The sequence below is a fragment of the Oenanthe melanoleuca genome, chromosome 1A, assembly GCF_029582105.1.
Source record: "Oenanthe melanoleuca isolate GR-GAL-2019-014 chromosome 1A, OMel1.0, whole genome shotgun sequence".
Lineage (NCBI taxonomy): Eukaryota > Metazoa > Chordata > Aves > Passeriformes > Muscicapidae > Oenanthe > Oenanthe melanoleuca.
Window position 1 is genome coordinate 37,507,833 of NC_079334.1, and position 17,261 is coordinate 37,525,093.

Sequence of the window (17,261 nt, forward strand, 5' to 3'; positions counted from 1 at the left end):
TAAGTTCTAGCTTTCATATTTTCCAGATTCTACTCTGCATTGGTATATAACTCTGAACCAAACATAAAGTGTTAGCAAGTTCTCTTCACAGTTTAGTTAGACAAAACAATTATTTTCCAGCCTGGGAACCAAGGACACCATTGCAGCTTCCTGCCCAAAAAGTGTAAACAACAGCGAACTGAGGAGAGCAATCTGGGAGGATGGCACTTCATAACCTGAAGCTGTAATTGGACAATTAACCCCAATATGTAAATGGACCAAAACTAATAAAAGTGTGAAAACTCGTGACTTGGGGGTTCCATCTGGGGTGGAGCCATGGCTGGGGTCTTGCACTGCCCAAGGTGTGTCCTTTGAAGGCATTTTAATAAATGCCTACTTTATTTCTTTAACACTGTCCAGCCCCTATTCTAGGTCAGTATCTCAAGGCACCATATAAAACAAAGTAGATGATTTGTGCCAACATTATCCTTACTGGAAACACCCTCTAAATCCCAGAGATCCAGTGGTCAGAAGGAGTAGCCAATTACATCCTACATGTGTAGCAGTGATGAAGCATATCCTTAACTGTAGAGGAGTGGTGGGTTGGTTATTTCTATTTGATTTTTGGTTTTGATTGTTGTTCAGTTTGGTTGCTATGTTGTTTATTGGTTTGGGGGCTTTTGTTCTTTGGGGTTTTTGTTGTTGTTGTTGCTGTTTTTGTTTTGTTTTGTATTGTTTTGGTTTGGTTTTTGGTGGGGAAAATGACAGTGTTACAATATGTTTGTAAGGGTCAGTTGCAAATTTGTAGGATCATAGAAAGGTTTGGGTTGGAAGAGAATTTAAAAGTCATGCAGTTCGACTACATGAGCAGGGAACATTTCACTAGACCAGGTTGCTCAGAGCCCCATCCAACCTCGTCTTGAGCACTTCCAGGAATAGGGACCCCACAACATCTCTGGGTGATATTCCAGCGTCTCATCACCTCCACAGTAAAGAAGTTCTTCCCAATACTTAATAATCCCCTTCCCTTTGACAGTCTGATTCCCCCTGTCCTATCACTGCATGCCCTTGTAAAAAGTCCCTCTCTCACGTTCTTGTAAGTCCCCTTAAGTCCCCCTTAGTCCTGAAGCCTGATTATCAAGATATCTACTTTGCAGGTGGCAGCAATGTGAATAACAATGTTTAGTAATTACATAGCACTGGCACAATGAGTGGGCAAAGTTTAACCACTTAACACCCTCAAGAGTGCAAATCCCCCCTCCACTGCCCCAGCACTGTGAAGGAGGAAACAGAGGAATTGTTTCTGCTGCTTTGTAAGAAAGGGAGGCTGTGAAGTGTGATAGATTGTCAGAATGACAACTCAGAGAGGGTTTTCCAACCATGGGCTCTTTCCTGGTGCAGTGATAATAGAGAAAGCCACTTTGCTTTAGTGAAATGAAAGTCAGGCAGAAATCTGCTGAACTGGCATGGGCAGTTGCTCACTAAACCACTCAGTGCTCTGAGGAGCATGCATAAAACAAAAAATGAAAGGGAAAAAGCTGTAATCAGGGGTCATAGTGAAATCTGACACAACTTTGCAAGGGCATCTTCGGGTATTTGGGGTAAGGTGTTGTATGAACAGAAGGGTGTGAAACCTCTGCTTTGAATGATGAGTCAGATGGCTTCCAGGCAGCAAAATGAAAAAATGCCTTGGTTTCACTTCCTTCTGTGTTTGGACCAGATGATAATCCAGCTGTGACTATGGAGTCTGACAGAAGGACCACTTCAATTCTATGCAGCACAAGATTTTTCAATCCTATTCTGACATCTCTTTCAACTAGATTAGGACAAGTGTTCAGGCAAAGAGTTTGTGATGGTGTTGAGTGCTCAGTCCTCTCCAGCATGCACTTCACAGATATCTGCTGGACAACACATAAAAATTGCATGCCTCTAGTGGAAAGTGCAGATATTTTCAGGATACCTCCTGCATTGTTTGCAATTATGTTGGTTCTCAAGACAGAGAGTGCAGGGAGCCATCTGAACCTGGGTCTTTCTCACAGCCTGACTGCTCACAGTTCTTGGGCAATAAGACATGGACAATGGGGATCTGGTTCATCCCCTTTGGGCAGGATGGGAAGCAAAGCAGGGCTGGAATAGACACAGGACCCTCGTGTTCTGACCACCTGCTGTACGCAGTTGCCTAATTTCAAAATGATTTGGATACATGATACTGTGTGTCAACAGAAGAGAATATTATGGGACTAGTATGTCAACCATTTATTAAAATGTAAGGGATTTGGAAAAGGGATGCTATATTTCTGTACTAAAATACATTTCAGTGCAGTTGATGATTTACCACAGAATATTCAATGCTTCATGTGATAATTTGAATGTGGAGATTAGTAAAAGGCCTGAGTCTAACCCCCCCAGGCAAGAGAGGGTACCTAAAATTCAGATCTGCACTTGGAAGATAGCATATCAGAGACAGATGTCATTGCTTTTTTCTTTGTTTTTTGCTTAATTTCTTGCCTTGGTTTAAAATAAAACACTTGTAGCACAGCATTTTGGGCAGAACACTGCAATGGGACTAGGAGACCCTGTTTCTGTTCCTATATTTGCCTTTCTCAGAGGCTGAATGATGATGAATTATCCCATTGCTATGTGCATCTGTTTTCTTACCTGCAAAACTGGATGCTTGGCAAGCAGACTTCTCTGAAGTGTGAGGAGATTTAGTGATCAAATTAGCCAAGTAACCTGCCAAAACTATAACCAGGATTGACAAAATGTGAGTAGGCAAAATCCTTTTTTCTGATGCTTTGTCCTCCTGCTATTAGAAGTTTAGATGTAATGTGAGACCAAAGGGAGGTCATCTGAGGGGCACAGCTTGCTGTGGATGAGATGTGTGTCTGACAAGTTCAACAGAGCAGCCTAATCCAGCACAGTCACTCTGGGTGAATAGTTCTCTGCAGAGGGCAGTATTCCAGCCTTAATATTTCACCTGGAATTACATCTTCTGCTTGGCTGGAAAATTACAACAATTATTTGTGTTCAACTGTGTTGTAGCTTGTTCTTCATGTGTTAGGAGGACTGAGCTGGTTTGGTATAGAATCTTTCCCAAATTCCCTTCTTTCAGGTCTTCTTTTCACCCTCTCTAGTAATTCAGCTCAAAAGCACTGTTCAAATTACAGCCTGTAATGGCAAAAAGTGGGCTTCATGTCCCTCTTCCAGTCGTGTGTTTCTGACTGCATAAAGAGTGCCATGGGTAACAGGAATCATTTCACTCTCCCACTTTACATGTCCTTTTCAACACTTTGCCAACGAATTGCTCCATTGACTCATGGCCAGCCAATGAACCTCAGCAGGTCTCCCCATCTTGTAAAATATTCTTGGTTTTCCTGTGTGTATAAGACTACATTTAGCTGAGCCATATCATGTCTTTGCAATGTTTCAATCCAGGTGTTTCAATCAACAGGTTTATTCATTGTGCTGGCATTTGTGAATTCACTGTGAATTCTGAGTCCACTTTGAATTTTGATGGGACCTCCATTTCGTTTTAGTTGTGGACTCAGCAGTGCTAGGGTAGAAGTTGCACTTGATGACCTTAAGGGTCTTTTCCAAATGAAATGGTTCTATCATTCTGATTTTTGGCACAGAATCATAGAATAAAAATGGTTTGAGTTGGAAGAAACCTGAAGATCATCCCTTCCAACCTCTCTGCCGTGGGTGGGCATGTCAACTTGGCATTTGTGTACAGTGCTTAGAAGCATCCTTGAATAGCTCTATTACCTTTTCTTTCTTTCTTTCTTTCTTTCTTTCTTTCTTTCTTTCTTTCTTTCTTTCTTTCTTTCTTTCTTTCTTTCTTTCTTTCTTTCTTTCTTTCTTTCTTTCTTTCTTTCTTTCTTTCTTTCTTTCTTTCTTTCTTTCTTTCTTTCTTTCTTTCTTTCTTTCTTTCTTTCTTTCTTTCTTTTCTTTCATCTCTAAGCATCTGTATAGAACACCATGGCAAACTCAGTGGTTACTTCAAAAGAATACCAGAAATGAGTTGAGTGTTGCACTGACCCTTTAACCACAAGACAAGATTTTTTTCAGAGGGTGTGTAAGAATAGGTTTGAGCCACAATGCGTATTCCTCGACCAGTATCGTAATTTCCCCCTTTTCCCCAACCACGTGTAAAAGAAACTTCACAACCTGCCACGTAAACCTTACCCATTGATGAACCACTGAAAATTTTTCCAGGACCATGCTTTGACAAAGACGCTTTCGAGGGATTCCCTTGATTAGCCAAAAATGAAGGGTTCTTATCTAACACTATCTTGTCTAAATATACACAGCCTGTGATGACGAAATAAAAAAAAATTCAAGACCAGGTATAAATACCACTGACAGGATGATGAAGTTCAGTCGTCTACTTGCTTCTAATAGAACATTAAACTATTAGAAGTTGAAGCTCTCTCCTCTTAGAACTTATCTGAGCTGTTTAACTGAACCATCACCAAGAAAATGGCTTTTCAAACCTACAGCTTGTTTGTTCTGTCTGTCATCATGATTTCTTTTGGACATATTGAAAGTAGATTGAATCTTCTTCAACTCCAAAATGATATAGACAAACTGAAAGCTGATTTTGTAAGTATAGTCTTCTACTGCATTTCTCTTCTCCTGCTGCTTGTGCTTTACACATAGTCTAAACTTGAGCCCTGCTTGACATACTCAGTATGTACCAACAGAGGGTAATCATGCAACTAATTTTTTTAACAAGAATATGGATAATTTTTTTTTGTTTTACTAAGTTCTTTCATCTACCTGATTCAGTTTTTAAATAGTCATAGTTATTGTAGTAATTTGTATTTATTTTAGGGATGTTCTTTCTTTCACAATAGTTTCTTCTAGCTCAATTCAGCTTTGATTACATGGAATACTTAGTAACAAGAAACCTTAATGCAATTAATGGTGAATATATGAATCTTTATTCAGTTCTGACTAGATGAAATTAACTGACTTTTAAAATTTTATGTTAGCAATGTCAGTGGGAGATATAGTGCTGGTTAGCAACATAAAAAAATTGGAGATGAAATTTTGCTTTAACAAATGCATTTGCTACTTATTTTTAGTTGAAGTAGTGTGTTGCTCAAAGGTGATTTCTGCTTATTCTTTTACATCCTCCAGTCATTCTACTTCCACATGTGTGACTATGATCTGGCATGGGAATGTAATCTGGCATGGGAATGTAATCCGGCATGATAATCTTTCTTGTCTAATACAATTTTGGTAACTTAATAACTGTAATGTTAATTCACAAATCTTCATCTGGGAGGCATTAAAGTAGTCCACAGTTGAATTTAGCAGGGATTAGTCACAGAGACAACAGATCTACAACAGAGTCACTTTTAATTAACATATTTTATTTTCAATATATTTTGTTGAGGTTTTTTCCCCCCTCTAAATGCATGGAAACAACTGCAACAGTCTGCTCCTATTTTCAGCTCTGATTTTTCCATGATTTCATCATGATTTTGTGCAAATGACAGTTGAAATTCAGTAGTCAGAGAACCACCCTGAGGTGGTAAAGACTAGTGTGATACTCTAGTGTTTGCAGGAAACTGGCTGTAAAAGTGGCGTTATGTCTAAATTTATGATTAGCATAGACCAAAGAGAGTCTTACTAGAATATATATCTGTGGAAGACATCCTGAGCCATGGTGAGGTTTTTGCACTGACATTAAAACTTTTCTCTATAGCAGGTTCTCCCCACCTTTCAGAAATAGAAAAAAATCAGTTTGGTAGTGTGCTGAGCATGGGGAGCCAATCAGCCTAAGAGGCTCCTGTCAGACTGCAAGTTTTCTCTTTGCACTCACTGTATTTAAATTACTGAGCAGACAAAAGGAGGAAATAGTGTTGTATACAAAAAGGAAAAAAAGACACACAGAAGAGGAAATGATTCAGTTTGCCTTTCCTTGGAAGGAGAGTTGTATTGCTCTTTGTTTCCTAGAACCAGTTGCCAACATCTGATGGTTAAACTCCATCCCTGTGAACCTCTCAGTAGCCCACTACTCTTGCACATCCCCATACCTGACTGTGGGCTACTGGGATATTCTCCAGATCTGCAAATTATAGTTTTATACTAAAAACAGCCCGTTCTTGTTCCATATGAGATTTTACTGAGACTGTATGAATTCAAGGTCACAGATTACAAACTGCTGGGCTTTGACTTACCAGAAAACATGTCAAGATCTGACCTAATGATTTCCTAGCCAGCTGCTGTGCTTATGAGCTTTTATTTTCATCTGTCAATAGCAAACCTACAGGGAGCATTTGGGAAAATATATGTGCTAAAGGTCTCTATTCAGATGAGTTATAGCAGGAGATGACATTGCAAAGAGGACTAATACCACTTCTGATATCAGGCAGCAGAGCAATGGAACTTGGTGGTTGGAGAAGTGAAAGCATGGTGATAGATATAGGCCAGATGTGCAAAAATCTGAATTTTGATGCTCATTTGAATAATGAACACAAATTTGCCTTGTGATAAATATTGTTTGAATAATAGATATGTTTGTTTCTTTTTGCAGAACTCAAGTCATTCTGATGTAGCTGATGGTGGACCCATTTTTACAGAGAAGCTGTCAAGCTGGACAGAGGTGAGTCAAAGCCAGATATGATGAAGCATCTCAGGTGCTTTTTTGGTCCAAAGCAGCTCCCAGAACCAGAGTAATTAGCTGTGGTAGAACAAACGTGAGCAGAGTTCTCTTCAGTATCTTGGAAATGAGACAAAAAGCCCCACAAAAACCTTTATACTGCACCATGAATTGACCCAGAGGTACAGCCAAGCCCAGGAGATGAGTTGCATCTTCAAGTGGCAGAGAACTCCTGTATTCTATGTTTTATCTTCCTTCCTTTCCCTGATTGTGGGCACTCACAGGCTTTTCTTTTTGATTGGATTTTTCAACAGAGAAATGAAAAAAGGATCATCCTGAGTCAGATTATTTCCATGTACTTGAAAATGCTTGAAAACACTGACAGGTCAAAGGCTCATGTTAGGAACATAGCTGAGGAACTCCATACTCTGAAAGAAAGCCTTTCTGATGGCTCAAAGAAGATAGAAGACCTCAAGGACCTGACAAAACTTCAGGTAAGTCTCTTCCTTTGCCTCCAAGGCTTGTGACATTATATTTTATTATATTTGTAATTTGAATGTGATTTCAGATAATAACACTTCAGTAACCTATGTGGTAATCCCTGTGTAGCTCAGTTCATGATGGAAAACCAAATATTTCCAACTGCAGAGGATGCTGCAGGTCTAGAGTGTAGAGTAGGGCTGAGCCTTGCTGCAATGTGGCAGAGAGGTCTGGAAGCACTATCACAGGTGTGTACACAAGAGCTGCCACTGGCACAGCCCTTTGTGGCACAGAAATTCGGTGGGAAGTTGTGCCTGGAATACTCTGTGGCTGTGGGAGCCCTTGACTCGTGGAGCTCGTGCCCGTGGCACAAAGCACTGAGCTCCTCAGAGGTGAGCAGAGGATGCCCCAGTGGGGTGAGCTGCTTTGACTGCAGGGCAGCTCTGTGTCACAGAGCATGGCTGGTCTGGGGATGGCTGCAAAGTAGCTCAGGAAGTGGAAAACAGAAATCTCTGAGGTGGTGGTGCTTTGTTGTGGGAATTAGGTAGTAGGGAATTGAAAATTGCAGATGTCCTTCTGTTTCACCCTGATAGCAGGGTAGCCTGTGTGTTGTGGTCAGTAAACCATTAAAAACCATTAAAAACCATTAAAAACCAGTAAACCATTGCTTGGCATGACTTTCGTTCCATTTGTTTCTTGCTTATTACAGATGGGTGACTTGAAAATTCAGCGCAAGGCTGTGAATGAGCTCTTCAGCGTCTTACAAAAACTGGGGGATACCTCGAGTTCTCACAAAAGAAAAAGAAGCCAGTTTCAGAGGCTCTGCAAATGCTAATGCCATCTTATGATCTTCTGTACTGAGCTACTGAGCAAACTTTTTTGAGACAAGAATTTTTTTTTTAATTTCAATCTTTCTATTGATTTTTTTATACATTTATTTATTAATATTTAAGTATCTTAAGTAATTATTTATAAAAAAATACTAATGAAAGTATTTATACTCCCTAATATTATGTAAGAAATGACTTTGTCTTAAAATTCTGTCTATTTGTTATATGTTTGTTGACCTGAAAATGCAGAATGAGGCAGTGTTTACCCAGTTTCTGTATAGAAATCTTGAAATTACATTATAATAGTACCCAGCTTTCTATCTGGTGCTGTCTTGAGAGAGGCATGTTATGAGATTAGTCTCTTCTATTTGGCATGGAAATACAAGCACCAGTATGGGGAAGTTACTCTATTCAGGAAAACATATTTATGTCTGATTACTACTAAACATATCTAAATACAAACCAAGTGAGCAGACATGCTTAAAGATAAGCAAGTGTTGAAACAAATTTCTGAACTAGAGAACTGATGATTAATTGCTGGTTACTATTATTAATACTATTATTATTATTATTATTATGCACTGAAGTTACCAGGAGGGCAGTCTACTTAATATCTCAAGTGAATGTGACTATATGTATTGCACTGACTTAACTTAAACTCTCAGATTTCAAAAATTTCTGTTTTTCTTTTTTTTTTCCTTTTTTTTTTTTTTTTTACTGAACCATTCAAATGTGTCTGTTGTAATTTTATTTATTTGGAGGTAGTAGTATGGAAGATTTTGTCTCAAGGAATATATTTTTGCACTGGAATATTATTAAAAATTTTGGATTTTTCAACAGATATTTTTTTTGAAATTTGAATATTAAATAAATAAATAACTAAATTTTAAAAGTGTGTTTTCATGCTTATTCACTGTCATCTATATGAAAAGTAAAATGCTAATTTTGTTCTACATTTTCACAAAGGACGGTCCTACCCAGACATATAAAACATATTTTTTTTCCTCCTGCCTCTCCAAGACTTAGCAAAGTCTTGGATATATTTTAAAAGAAATATGTCAGAACAGTCTAAAATTGTTAAGATTTTCTTGTGTCTGAGAAAACATAATTTTGCTTGTGGGAAGGCACTGATTATTTGAAATTTGTTGTTACTGTGATCTTAGATAAAAGCACTCTCAGGTTTCTCTGCGTGGCAGAGTTACCTGGCCCAACCTGAGCTCAGGCCATCTGCTGGGCTCTCTAAAAGTGACACAAGCTGGGGGCCTGGGGCAGCTTGGGCACCTCTCATGGGCTTCTCAATTCCCAGCTGCTCAGAGCTCTGCCATGCAAATTATCTGGAGGCAGACTGGCTGAACTGACTGGGAATGGGACAGGTTTTCGTTGGCATTCCTGCCAATATGAGACTTCTGACTACGCCCTGAGCTTTGACTGGATCTGTAAAATCCAGAAACAGCCCCACATCACGCTGAAGTTTAGCTGCAGCAAGTCCTCCAAGCTGAGTTGTTATTATTGCAGCCATTCCTACTCCCATGGGCTCAGCTGTCTCCCACCATTCAAGATCCCTCCATTCATATCCACATTTGACAGTCGTAACAAAGGGACTTTGTGATCCCAGAGACTCCAACTGCTTTTGAAGGAAACAGCTGTTCTTGTTTATGTTCATCACAGACATGAATATGCACGGGAGATGTAAGGGAAATTTCTCCTGTAGGATTTCTCCAGTGCCAGGATTAAGCATGAAAGCCTCAGTAAGCATTTAACATAGACAGTGTGTCCTTCTGGGCTCATGATCTTCCATGAGGTGTTAGAGGAGACTAACTCTCCTTTGGGGATACACAGCCAAATACAGCAAGTTCTATTGAAAAAAAAAATACATTAACAAAAAAAGAAGAAAGAAAACAAAAAAGAAATTAAGGAAAATGAGAGAAGAGAAGAGAAGAGAAGAGAAGAGAAGAGAAGAGAAGAGAAGAGAAGAGAAGAGAAGAGAAGAGAAGAGAAGAGAGGAGAAGAGAAGAGAAGAGAAGAGAAGAGAAGAGAAGAGAAGAGAAGAGAAGAGAAGAGAAGAGAAGAGAAGAGAAGAGAAGAGAAGAGAAGAGAAGAGAAGAGAAAGAAGGAAAAATGAAAAACCTAACAGAAGGGTTAAAGTTTCACTAGTCTTTGGCAGGGAGACAGTTTGTTTCCCCACTACTCCTGAGAAAATTAATACTCTATTTCTTGCATTTCAAGTCAAGATTGGTTAGAAACTACTATAAACTGAAAAATCTACAGTCCTTCTACACCCTGCTGTATGATTCCACAGAAACACAATTAAGACAATTGCATCCAGAAGAAATAACATTTTCCAATCGAACCTGCTTTAGCTATGCTCTGCTTTCCCCTGCATTCCTGAAGTCACCACATTGAATTTGGCTCATACAGCAAGTGTGTTTATGGGGAGGTTTTGCTTGGTCACACAATTTCCTGGGTTCTGCTCATCCTGGTGTGGGATAGCAAAGAAGTAGCAAAGGAATGAGCAGTGCAGAGATGGAGTAGCAGCTGTCACTGCTGACAAAATGTGTTTTTTTCTCATTTCAGTAGTTTGATGATTTGTTTTTTTGTTTGTTTGCTTAATTGATTAGCTTTCTTTTTTCTTCATTTTTTTTTCCTATATTTTTTTGCTGTTTCTACAGGGTGCTTAAGATAAACTGCTGAACATTCCTTACTTTGTTCTGTTACTGTGGTAATAGTGTTAGAGAAGAATATCACAAAAATCAGCCTCTATAAAGTAATTTTTGCCATGCCATGCCATGCCTTTTTTTGTATGGTATATAATTGTACACTACACACATTAGGTGAATCACTTTTAACATGAAAACCTGTCATCTCTTCTCTGACATTAGCAGGAGTCCTGGATCTCCTTTTCTACATAATTCCTTGCAATATCCAAGTGAGGAGGGCACTTCCAGCTAAGCTAAATGTAAGGGTGAAATGAATTTTAATGGCTACCATAGATATTTCTGTAGAAAAACATAGCAAAGCTTTGAACATCTTTGACTGAAGGTCAGTGCAATTTCTTCCACCTACGCAATCTAAGAGTGTCAATACATGTGCATGCTTGGGAGTGAAAAGATATAGTCTACTATTTAGTAGTCAAAATTAGAAAGGAAAAAAGTCAAAGGGAAAGACAATTGTCTGAGAATCTCACTTTGTTTTATGCATGACTTCTGCAGCACATTAATTCTGTCCTTACTCTCTATTCCAGCACATTATCAGCCCTGATTTTCATCTGCCATTTTATCACCTTGTCGCTCTGTATTTTGTATTTTAATAGTTCTCTGGAGCTGGGCCTCCTCTCTGAGTCCTGTAGAACTTAGTACATCAGCAAACTTAGTTATGAATATTAATAGTTTACTGTATCACCAAACTTAATTGTGAATATGAGTGACTAAGTTAAGGTGAATAACCTAGCACATCAACAAGCTTAATTCACAACTCCCCATTTCTTAAGCTGCTGAAGGCTGCATTTTAAATCCTGGTATTATTAAGGTTGGAAAAGACCTCTAGGACAATGGAGTCCAACTGTTAATGCAACAGCATTGTGTTCACCTCTAAATCCTATCCCCAAGTGCCACATCCACGTGCCTTTGGAACACTTACAGAGGTGGTGATCCCAGCACCTCCTGGTGCCTCTTCCAATGCATGAACAATGGCACAGGCCCCAGGCAAACCCTCTCATGGCTGAACCCACTTCACTGCAAAAACCATTCACTGATTCCTGCTCCTTTCTTCTTATCTTTTAACCAATGGCATATTTATATGAGGAGTTTCTTATGTAATAGCTCAACTTCTTCGGTGGCTTTACAGTGGGACTCATCAGGGATTCTTTAGAAGCTCAAAAATGTGGCTGTATTTTGTCTCTCACTTGTCCATATTCCCTGACTCCTCACTAAACTGTACTATGAACAGTAAGTGTGGTATATCATGTCACAAATGTCACAATATTTACTATTTCTTTGTGCACCACATTTGTCCTTGGGCCCACTCAGTCTTGGTACTGTGCAGTAAAGATGTCAGTTTTATTGGTTTGCAGTTTTCTGGGATTCCCTTGAGGCTTTTTGGAAAATTACCATCCAAGAAGTCCACTTTGTGCATGGCTGGTGTAGGGTCAGACTCAAGAGTGGGTTGGATCCTGCACACCTCAAAATCTGCAGTTCAGCTGTTCTACCCTTAAGCCCTGAAGGATTCCAGGTGAGGGCTGTCAGCTCAAATCTGTCCTTGCCATCATCTTCCTCCGCTAGTCTAGGAGTGATCATGGGATTTTTCTTTTTGGTACGTGGGAAGTAGAAATAATAAAAAAGTCTAAAAATGTCTGGAGGTGTAAAAACCAAAACTTGTCAGATGAGTGCGAGATTTTGAGCCCAAAAATAGCTAATCATACAAAACCTCCCACCTACTTGTTGTCTTGTGTGGGGCAGATGATAACAACCACTTCTGCAATGGATGGGATGTATGTAGGCTGCTGAAGTAGGTGAGGATCAGCACAATGGCCTTGCAACAGCAAAAATATTACTTCTGGGTGTCTTATCTAGCTGCTGGTCCTCATGCAAGGTAGTAAAGTAAGGCATCTGCCTTCCAGCTTCCTCTTTCATTCTTTTATTTCCACAGTTCCCTCTCACAGTGAGCAGAGACTTCCTAGCAAGCAATAAGAAAGGTGCATACAAAAAAAATCTACCTGCAGAAAAAACTAGAGTAGTTCCTTGATCCATAGCAAAACCACCAGTGGCTGTATGCTGGTCACATTATGCACAGAGAAACTGGAATTGAAGAGGGCTCCATTCCCCACCACATGAAGTGGGGAGGAGCCTCCTGCACCACTCTGTGCCCTCTGCTCTCATTTGTGAGATTCCCCCTACATCACTGGTCAAAGATGACCTTGACTTTGTCAAACAGAAAGCAAAACAGTAAATCTGGTCTCTAAGCCAACCCCGGGTTTAACAGGAACAAATGACACTCAGTATTTCTTCACAGATTGGATCTATGTTATCAAAAAATGCAATAAAATATATCTCTGTGCATAAACATTTCTGCAGAAAAGTATTCTTGAAAAATGTGTCATCATACACAATGATGACATACCCAAAGCCAATGACACCGAAGGGGAGTCATTTCACAGTTGATGATATTATTTTATCCTGAGGCTGTTAATGCCACCAGAGGTAAGGAAATTCCACCCCAGAGTCACCCTTCTGATAGGTTCTTGAAGGTCAAACATGTTGCTAGCTGGCAAGTGTCCCTCTGGGGCATGCACTGTCCTCATTCCACTTTCATTACTTCCTGCATTATCGTCTGCTGTCCTCCTCCACAGATTTCTGGTTGCATCCATAAAAACTGAAGACATCAATGATTTATGATCTTATAAGGACAAATTTAGACTTCCCACTTTCACTGCATCTTTAGAAGGACTATTGAACAGAAACACTATGCAAATAATGCTGCTCTAGCAATGAAAATTTATTCTTAGGAACTCATAAGGTATTTTATCCCCACTTGGGCTACATAATTACACTATTTCAAGGAACCATGCTGATAAATTGAGTTTGAAATACGTACATTGAAAATTTGTCTATCAGGCTAAACAAATGCTACAGAACTCCCTCTTGCCAATTTATTGCAATAACCATGTAGAGTTCTTTACTATCTTTAGTGAAAAGCCAGTGGTATGCTGTTCAATTGAGGTATATATTCCTTGTGTAGTTGGTGCTGCTTGAGGTTTCTGTTACATGTTGATTGAGATGAAAATTCATAAAAGTCAATGGAAAGATTCATTTTTATTCAAAAGTCATTGGAATTGAGAAACTGGATTCTGGATAGCAATATAAGGCACTTTTTTTAAAAAAACCCTCCTAACTTGAGTGGGATGCTCAAACAGATGACTCTAATAGATGATAAATATAGGAGAGGTTGATAGTTTAAAATAGATCCTGCACTTTAATGAATTTATATCAAAACCAATCAGCAATGTTCACATTATTTGCTGAGAATATTCCTATTTTCCTTAAACAGTCTCAAAATTCTTCACATTTGAACCTGGTATACAGTCTTGCCACATCATCAGAAAGCCAGCTACACACCATGGGCTCTATTTTATTTGGATGGTTCAGGCTTGCTTCTCTTTTGGCCACTCCAGACACTCAGGCAACACCTTTTACTCTGTGATGGAAAGATTTTATTACTCACTGTAAAGCTAAACTGTTTTGGTTTTGATTACAAATAAATATGCTAAAGTACTTTCCCTTATTTAGTAAAGTAAAAAAATGTTTGGAATAAAGTAGCTGTGAATTTATGGCCATAATTATTGATAAATGACAAAACTCTCAAGTTACATAAAATACCATAAAATTATTAATTTAAGATGCATACAATACCTTTTAGAGACTTCTAGAAAATACTTAAAGTGCTGTCAAATACCCTATGTCATTCACATGCTTGTTCTCTTTCTTTGTTCATTAACAGAACAGTTTAATAAAAATGATCTATGGATGAACAAATTGTGATTTTTCATCTGACACAAACAAGCAATGAGACCAAAAGCCCAGCTGGTGAAATTCATGTTGCCTATCTAGTAACTGGGTATTTTTTTTTTTCTCAAAGACTTTGTAAAAATCATTTGCTTCTTAGATGGTGAAAAAATTGATGTGGTTTTCAGATGGCGTTTATCACAAGCGGCTAGTGACATGGATATAAACGGAAAAAACTATTCATTTTAAAACCTTGAGCTGGTCTTAGTAAGCTAGCTCTTCATTTCAGAAAGTTCTTATGAATTCTAAAATTATGTGTAGACCAACCACACAAATGCTACATGAACACACTGCACGGAAAGAACAGCAATTAAAAGAAGAAATTTTCATGCATTTGTGCCTTTATCAAAAATAAGCTACACAGAGATGGGCAAAATAAGCATTTTTTAATCTGCACAGAGAAAAACAAAGTCTCAGAAAAGTTAAACCCTTCAGCTAAGTAGTTTCTGTTCAGTGACAGAAGTTGCTTCTCCACAAGCCTTTCACCTGCCATTCAAAAACAAAACCCAAACAAAACAAACTCCCAACTTCAATTTGTACATTTTACAGAAATGGTGTCTGACTACCTGTGGAACCCAGGTCCTGAAAGCTCTGTCTCAAACCAAAGGTGCTGTTTGAGGGTATGAGAAGCACTATCTGGCCTGACTAAGTTAAGGAATAGCTGTGCTGCTTCCACAATTTTTGACAGCTCTAGGCACTTTTTTAATCCATACAGCACACATTTCACATATTTTTTACTTTGTTAGACCATGTACAACATCAATTCATGGATTTGCAATTTTGCTCAGCCATTTTCTACTCCAAAGGGGCTTTTCTGAAAAACTTTCTGAAATGATGAGGAAATGACTGACAATACAGAACTGGAATTTTCAAGAGGATACGTTTAATACTGGATAGACTTCTTTTTGATTTATTTTTCAAAATGATCTATGATTTCCAGGACTTCCCTATTGCATTTCTCAGAGGGGCATTTCTGAAAGGCATGTGGCAGGGATCTTGGGAAATACTAACTTGGGATCTCAGTCTGAGTCAGCATTTCCCTCTGGGTGGGACAAAATACAAAACACATCTGTCCTGACCCTCTTCCCACATGGATAGTTCTGCTCCTCCTGTGCCTGTGTTTCCTTGTGTCTTCTCTAACCTTAAATTCAGAGTAAGAAATCTACAGCTGAGCACTTGCTCAGTGATTCAGATTGGTAAAAGAACAAGGCTTTGGACTTACCCTTCCTCCTCAGATCTTGTTTCTGGTTCAAATTTCCATTGTTTTGCTATGTTTTCTTTCTAACCTGTCACGTTTCTCTCTGGTCACCTCTGACTCATTTTCTCCCAGTCCCAGGTAAAGTGTCTTGATTTTTTTACCCTGCTTGGCCCTTCCCAGAGCCCAGCCTTCCTGAATATATGAATAGGGCCAAAACTCATCCTTTCCTATAGATCTCTTTTCAGGGCTTACTGCTTCCCATGTGATGTAACCCAGATAATGCTGTCTGAACACAAGGGAAAGCTCTGTCAGATGAATGCATGTGTGTTTGCATTTATACAAACATGAATACATGTATTAACATGTCTATTTTCACTAAGTCCAAACCACCCTTTCTCCACCTTCAGCCCCCCAATATCTTAAGAGCACACTATTCAGCCATTTCTAAAAATAATTATTTGACTTTATTGTGATCCTTCTAATCTTCTCTCGTTCTTTATTCTGTTTTATCAGACTCAGTTGCACCCTGAGTTTATCAAATTTATTAGCACCTTGTGAGCCCCTATCAAATACTGGTAGCTAATTCAGTCATGTTGATATTGTAATGCTCTGTCCCTATCACCTTTTGTGGTATCCATTATTTGGAGAGATTCTTATGAACATAAGAAATAATGAATCTACCATTTAAGTGTTGGAGTTTTACTTCTTGTCTGGCTATCTCTTACCTGTAGCTCATCAGTTTAATCTTCAGAGGAAAGTCTGTGAGTTTTGCTCCTTTTTACTATTATTGTTTTCTTCCTGTCAATTTGTCTGTGTTTGAGCTAGAAGAGAACTCCTATATAATGTCTCTTCAGCCACAAGAATATGCAAAGACATGTATAGCAAATTTAGCATCAAAGTAGCTTCTGCTATTCTGACATATCAGAATAGCACTATTACTGTTTTTCACCTCCAAGAGTAAGTGAAAGGGAATAGATGGTCTTGAGTTTAAAAATGTCTGGCTGAAGGTTAGCTTAAGAAGAAAGATGAATTTCCTTTTCATTGTCATCCCGCTCTGCCGCCCCAAAGTACTGGCACATAAAATTTTTTCTTGCTGAGAGGAGCATACACTCGTGCAACTTGGCCCAAACCCCACTATTCTGCAGCAGGATTTATTAATTTATACTCAGCAGCTGGACTACACATTGAGTTAAACCATTAAATAAAATTGTTCAAAAGGAACAATTTTATGTTTTCATGTGCTTGAGAAGGCTGTGGTGAGGGGAAGGTCTGTAACAAAATTCAGGAGAAAAGGTCCCAGGCAGTACCACCATCTGATAGCCTGGTTTTGTATCACCACATCTCTCTCAAGAGTGCCAGAGGGAAGCCAAATTTTCTTTCCTGCAGTTGCACAGTTTTAAGACACACACTGAGCTGTGTGGGCTGAGATTCACCTCTGAGCACAGTGCCTGCCAGGAACACCTCCTGCAGCTCAGCTCCAGCCCCCGCCCGCCTTCAGCTTGCACAGGTGGCCAAACCAACAGAAAACCAAAGCAGAGACCTTGTAAAATGGAGGGTAATTGTACACAGCTCACAGCAAGTCGGGCCCAAGGCAGCCCTGGGTTCCC

General features: G+C 39.1%; 1 protein-coding gene across 1 annotated transcript; it reads left to right on the forward strand.

Moving 5' to 3' along the window:
• Positions 1-4,413: 4,413 nt before the first annotated feature.
• Positions 4,414-7,904, forward strand: IFNG (interferon gamma). Its single transcript, XM_056515962.1, has 4 exons — positions 4,414-4,581; positions 6,524-6,592; positions 6,904-7,083; positions 7,779-7,904. The coding sequence occupies exons 1-4, from the start codon at positions 4,459-4,461 to the stop codon at positions 7,902-7,904; spliced, it is 498 nt and encodes a 165-aa protein (XP_056371937.1). The 5' UTR covers positions 4,414-4,458.
• The last annotated feature ends 9,357 nt before the right edge of the window (positions 7,905-17,261 follow it).

What these genes read in the sequence shown, in the direction of transcription:
- IFNG (XM_056515962.1), top strand. Translation starts at nt 4,459, where the DNA reads ATGGCTTTTCAAACCTACAGCTTGTTTGTTCTGTCTGTCATCATGATT. An exon ending in AGCTGTCAAGCTGGACAGAG is followed by an intron (nt 6,593 to 6,903) that starts GTGAGTCAAAGC and finishes ATTTTTCAACAG; the next exon opens with AGAAATGAAAAAAGGATCAT. An exon ending in AGGACCTGACAAAACTTCAG is followed by an intron (nt 7,084 to 7,778) that starts GTAAGTCTCTTC and finishes TGCTTATTACAG; the next exon opens with ATGGGTGACTTGAAAATTCA.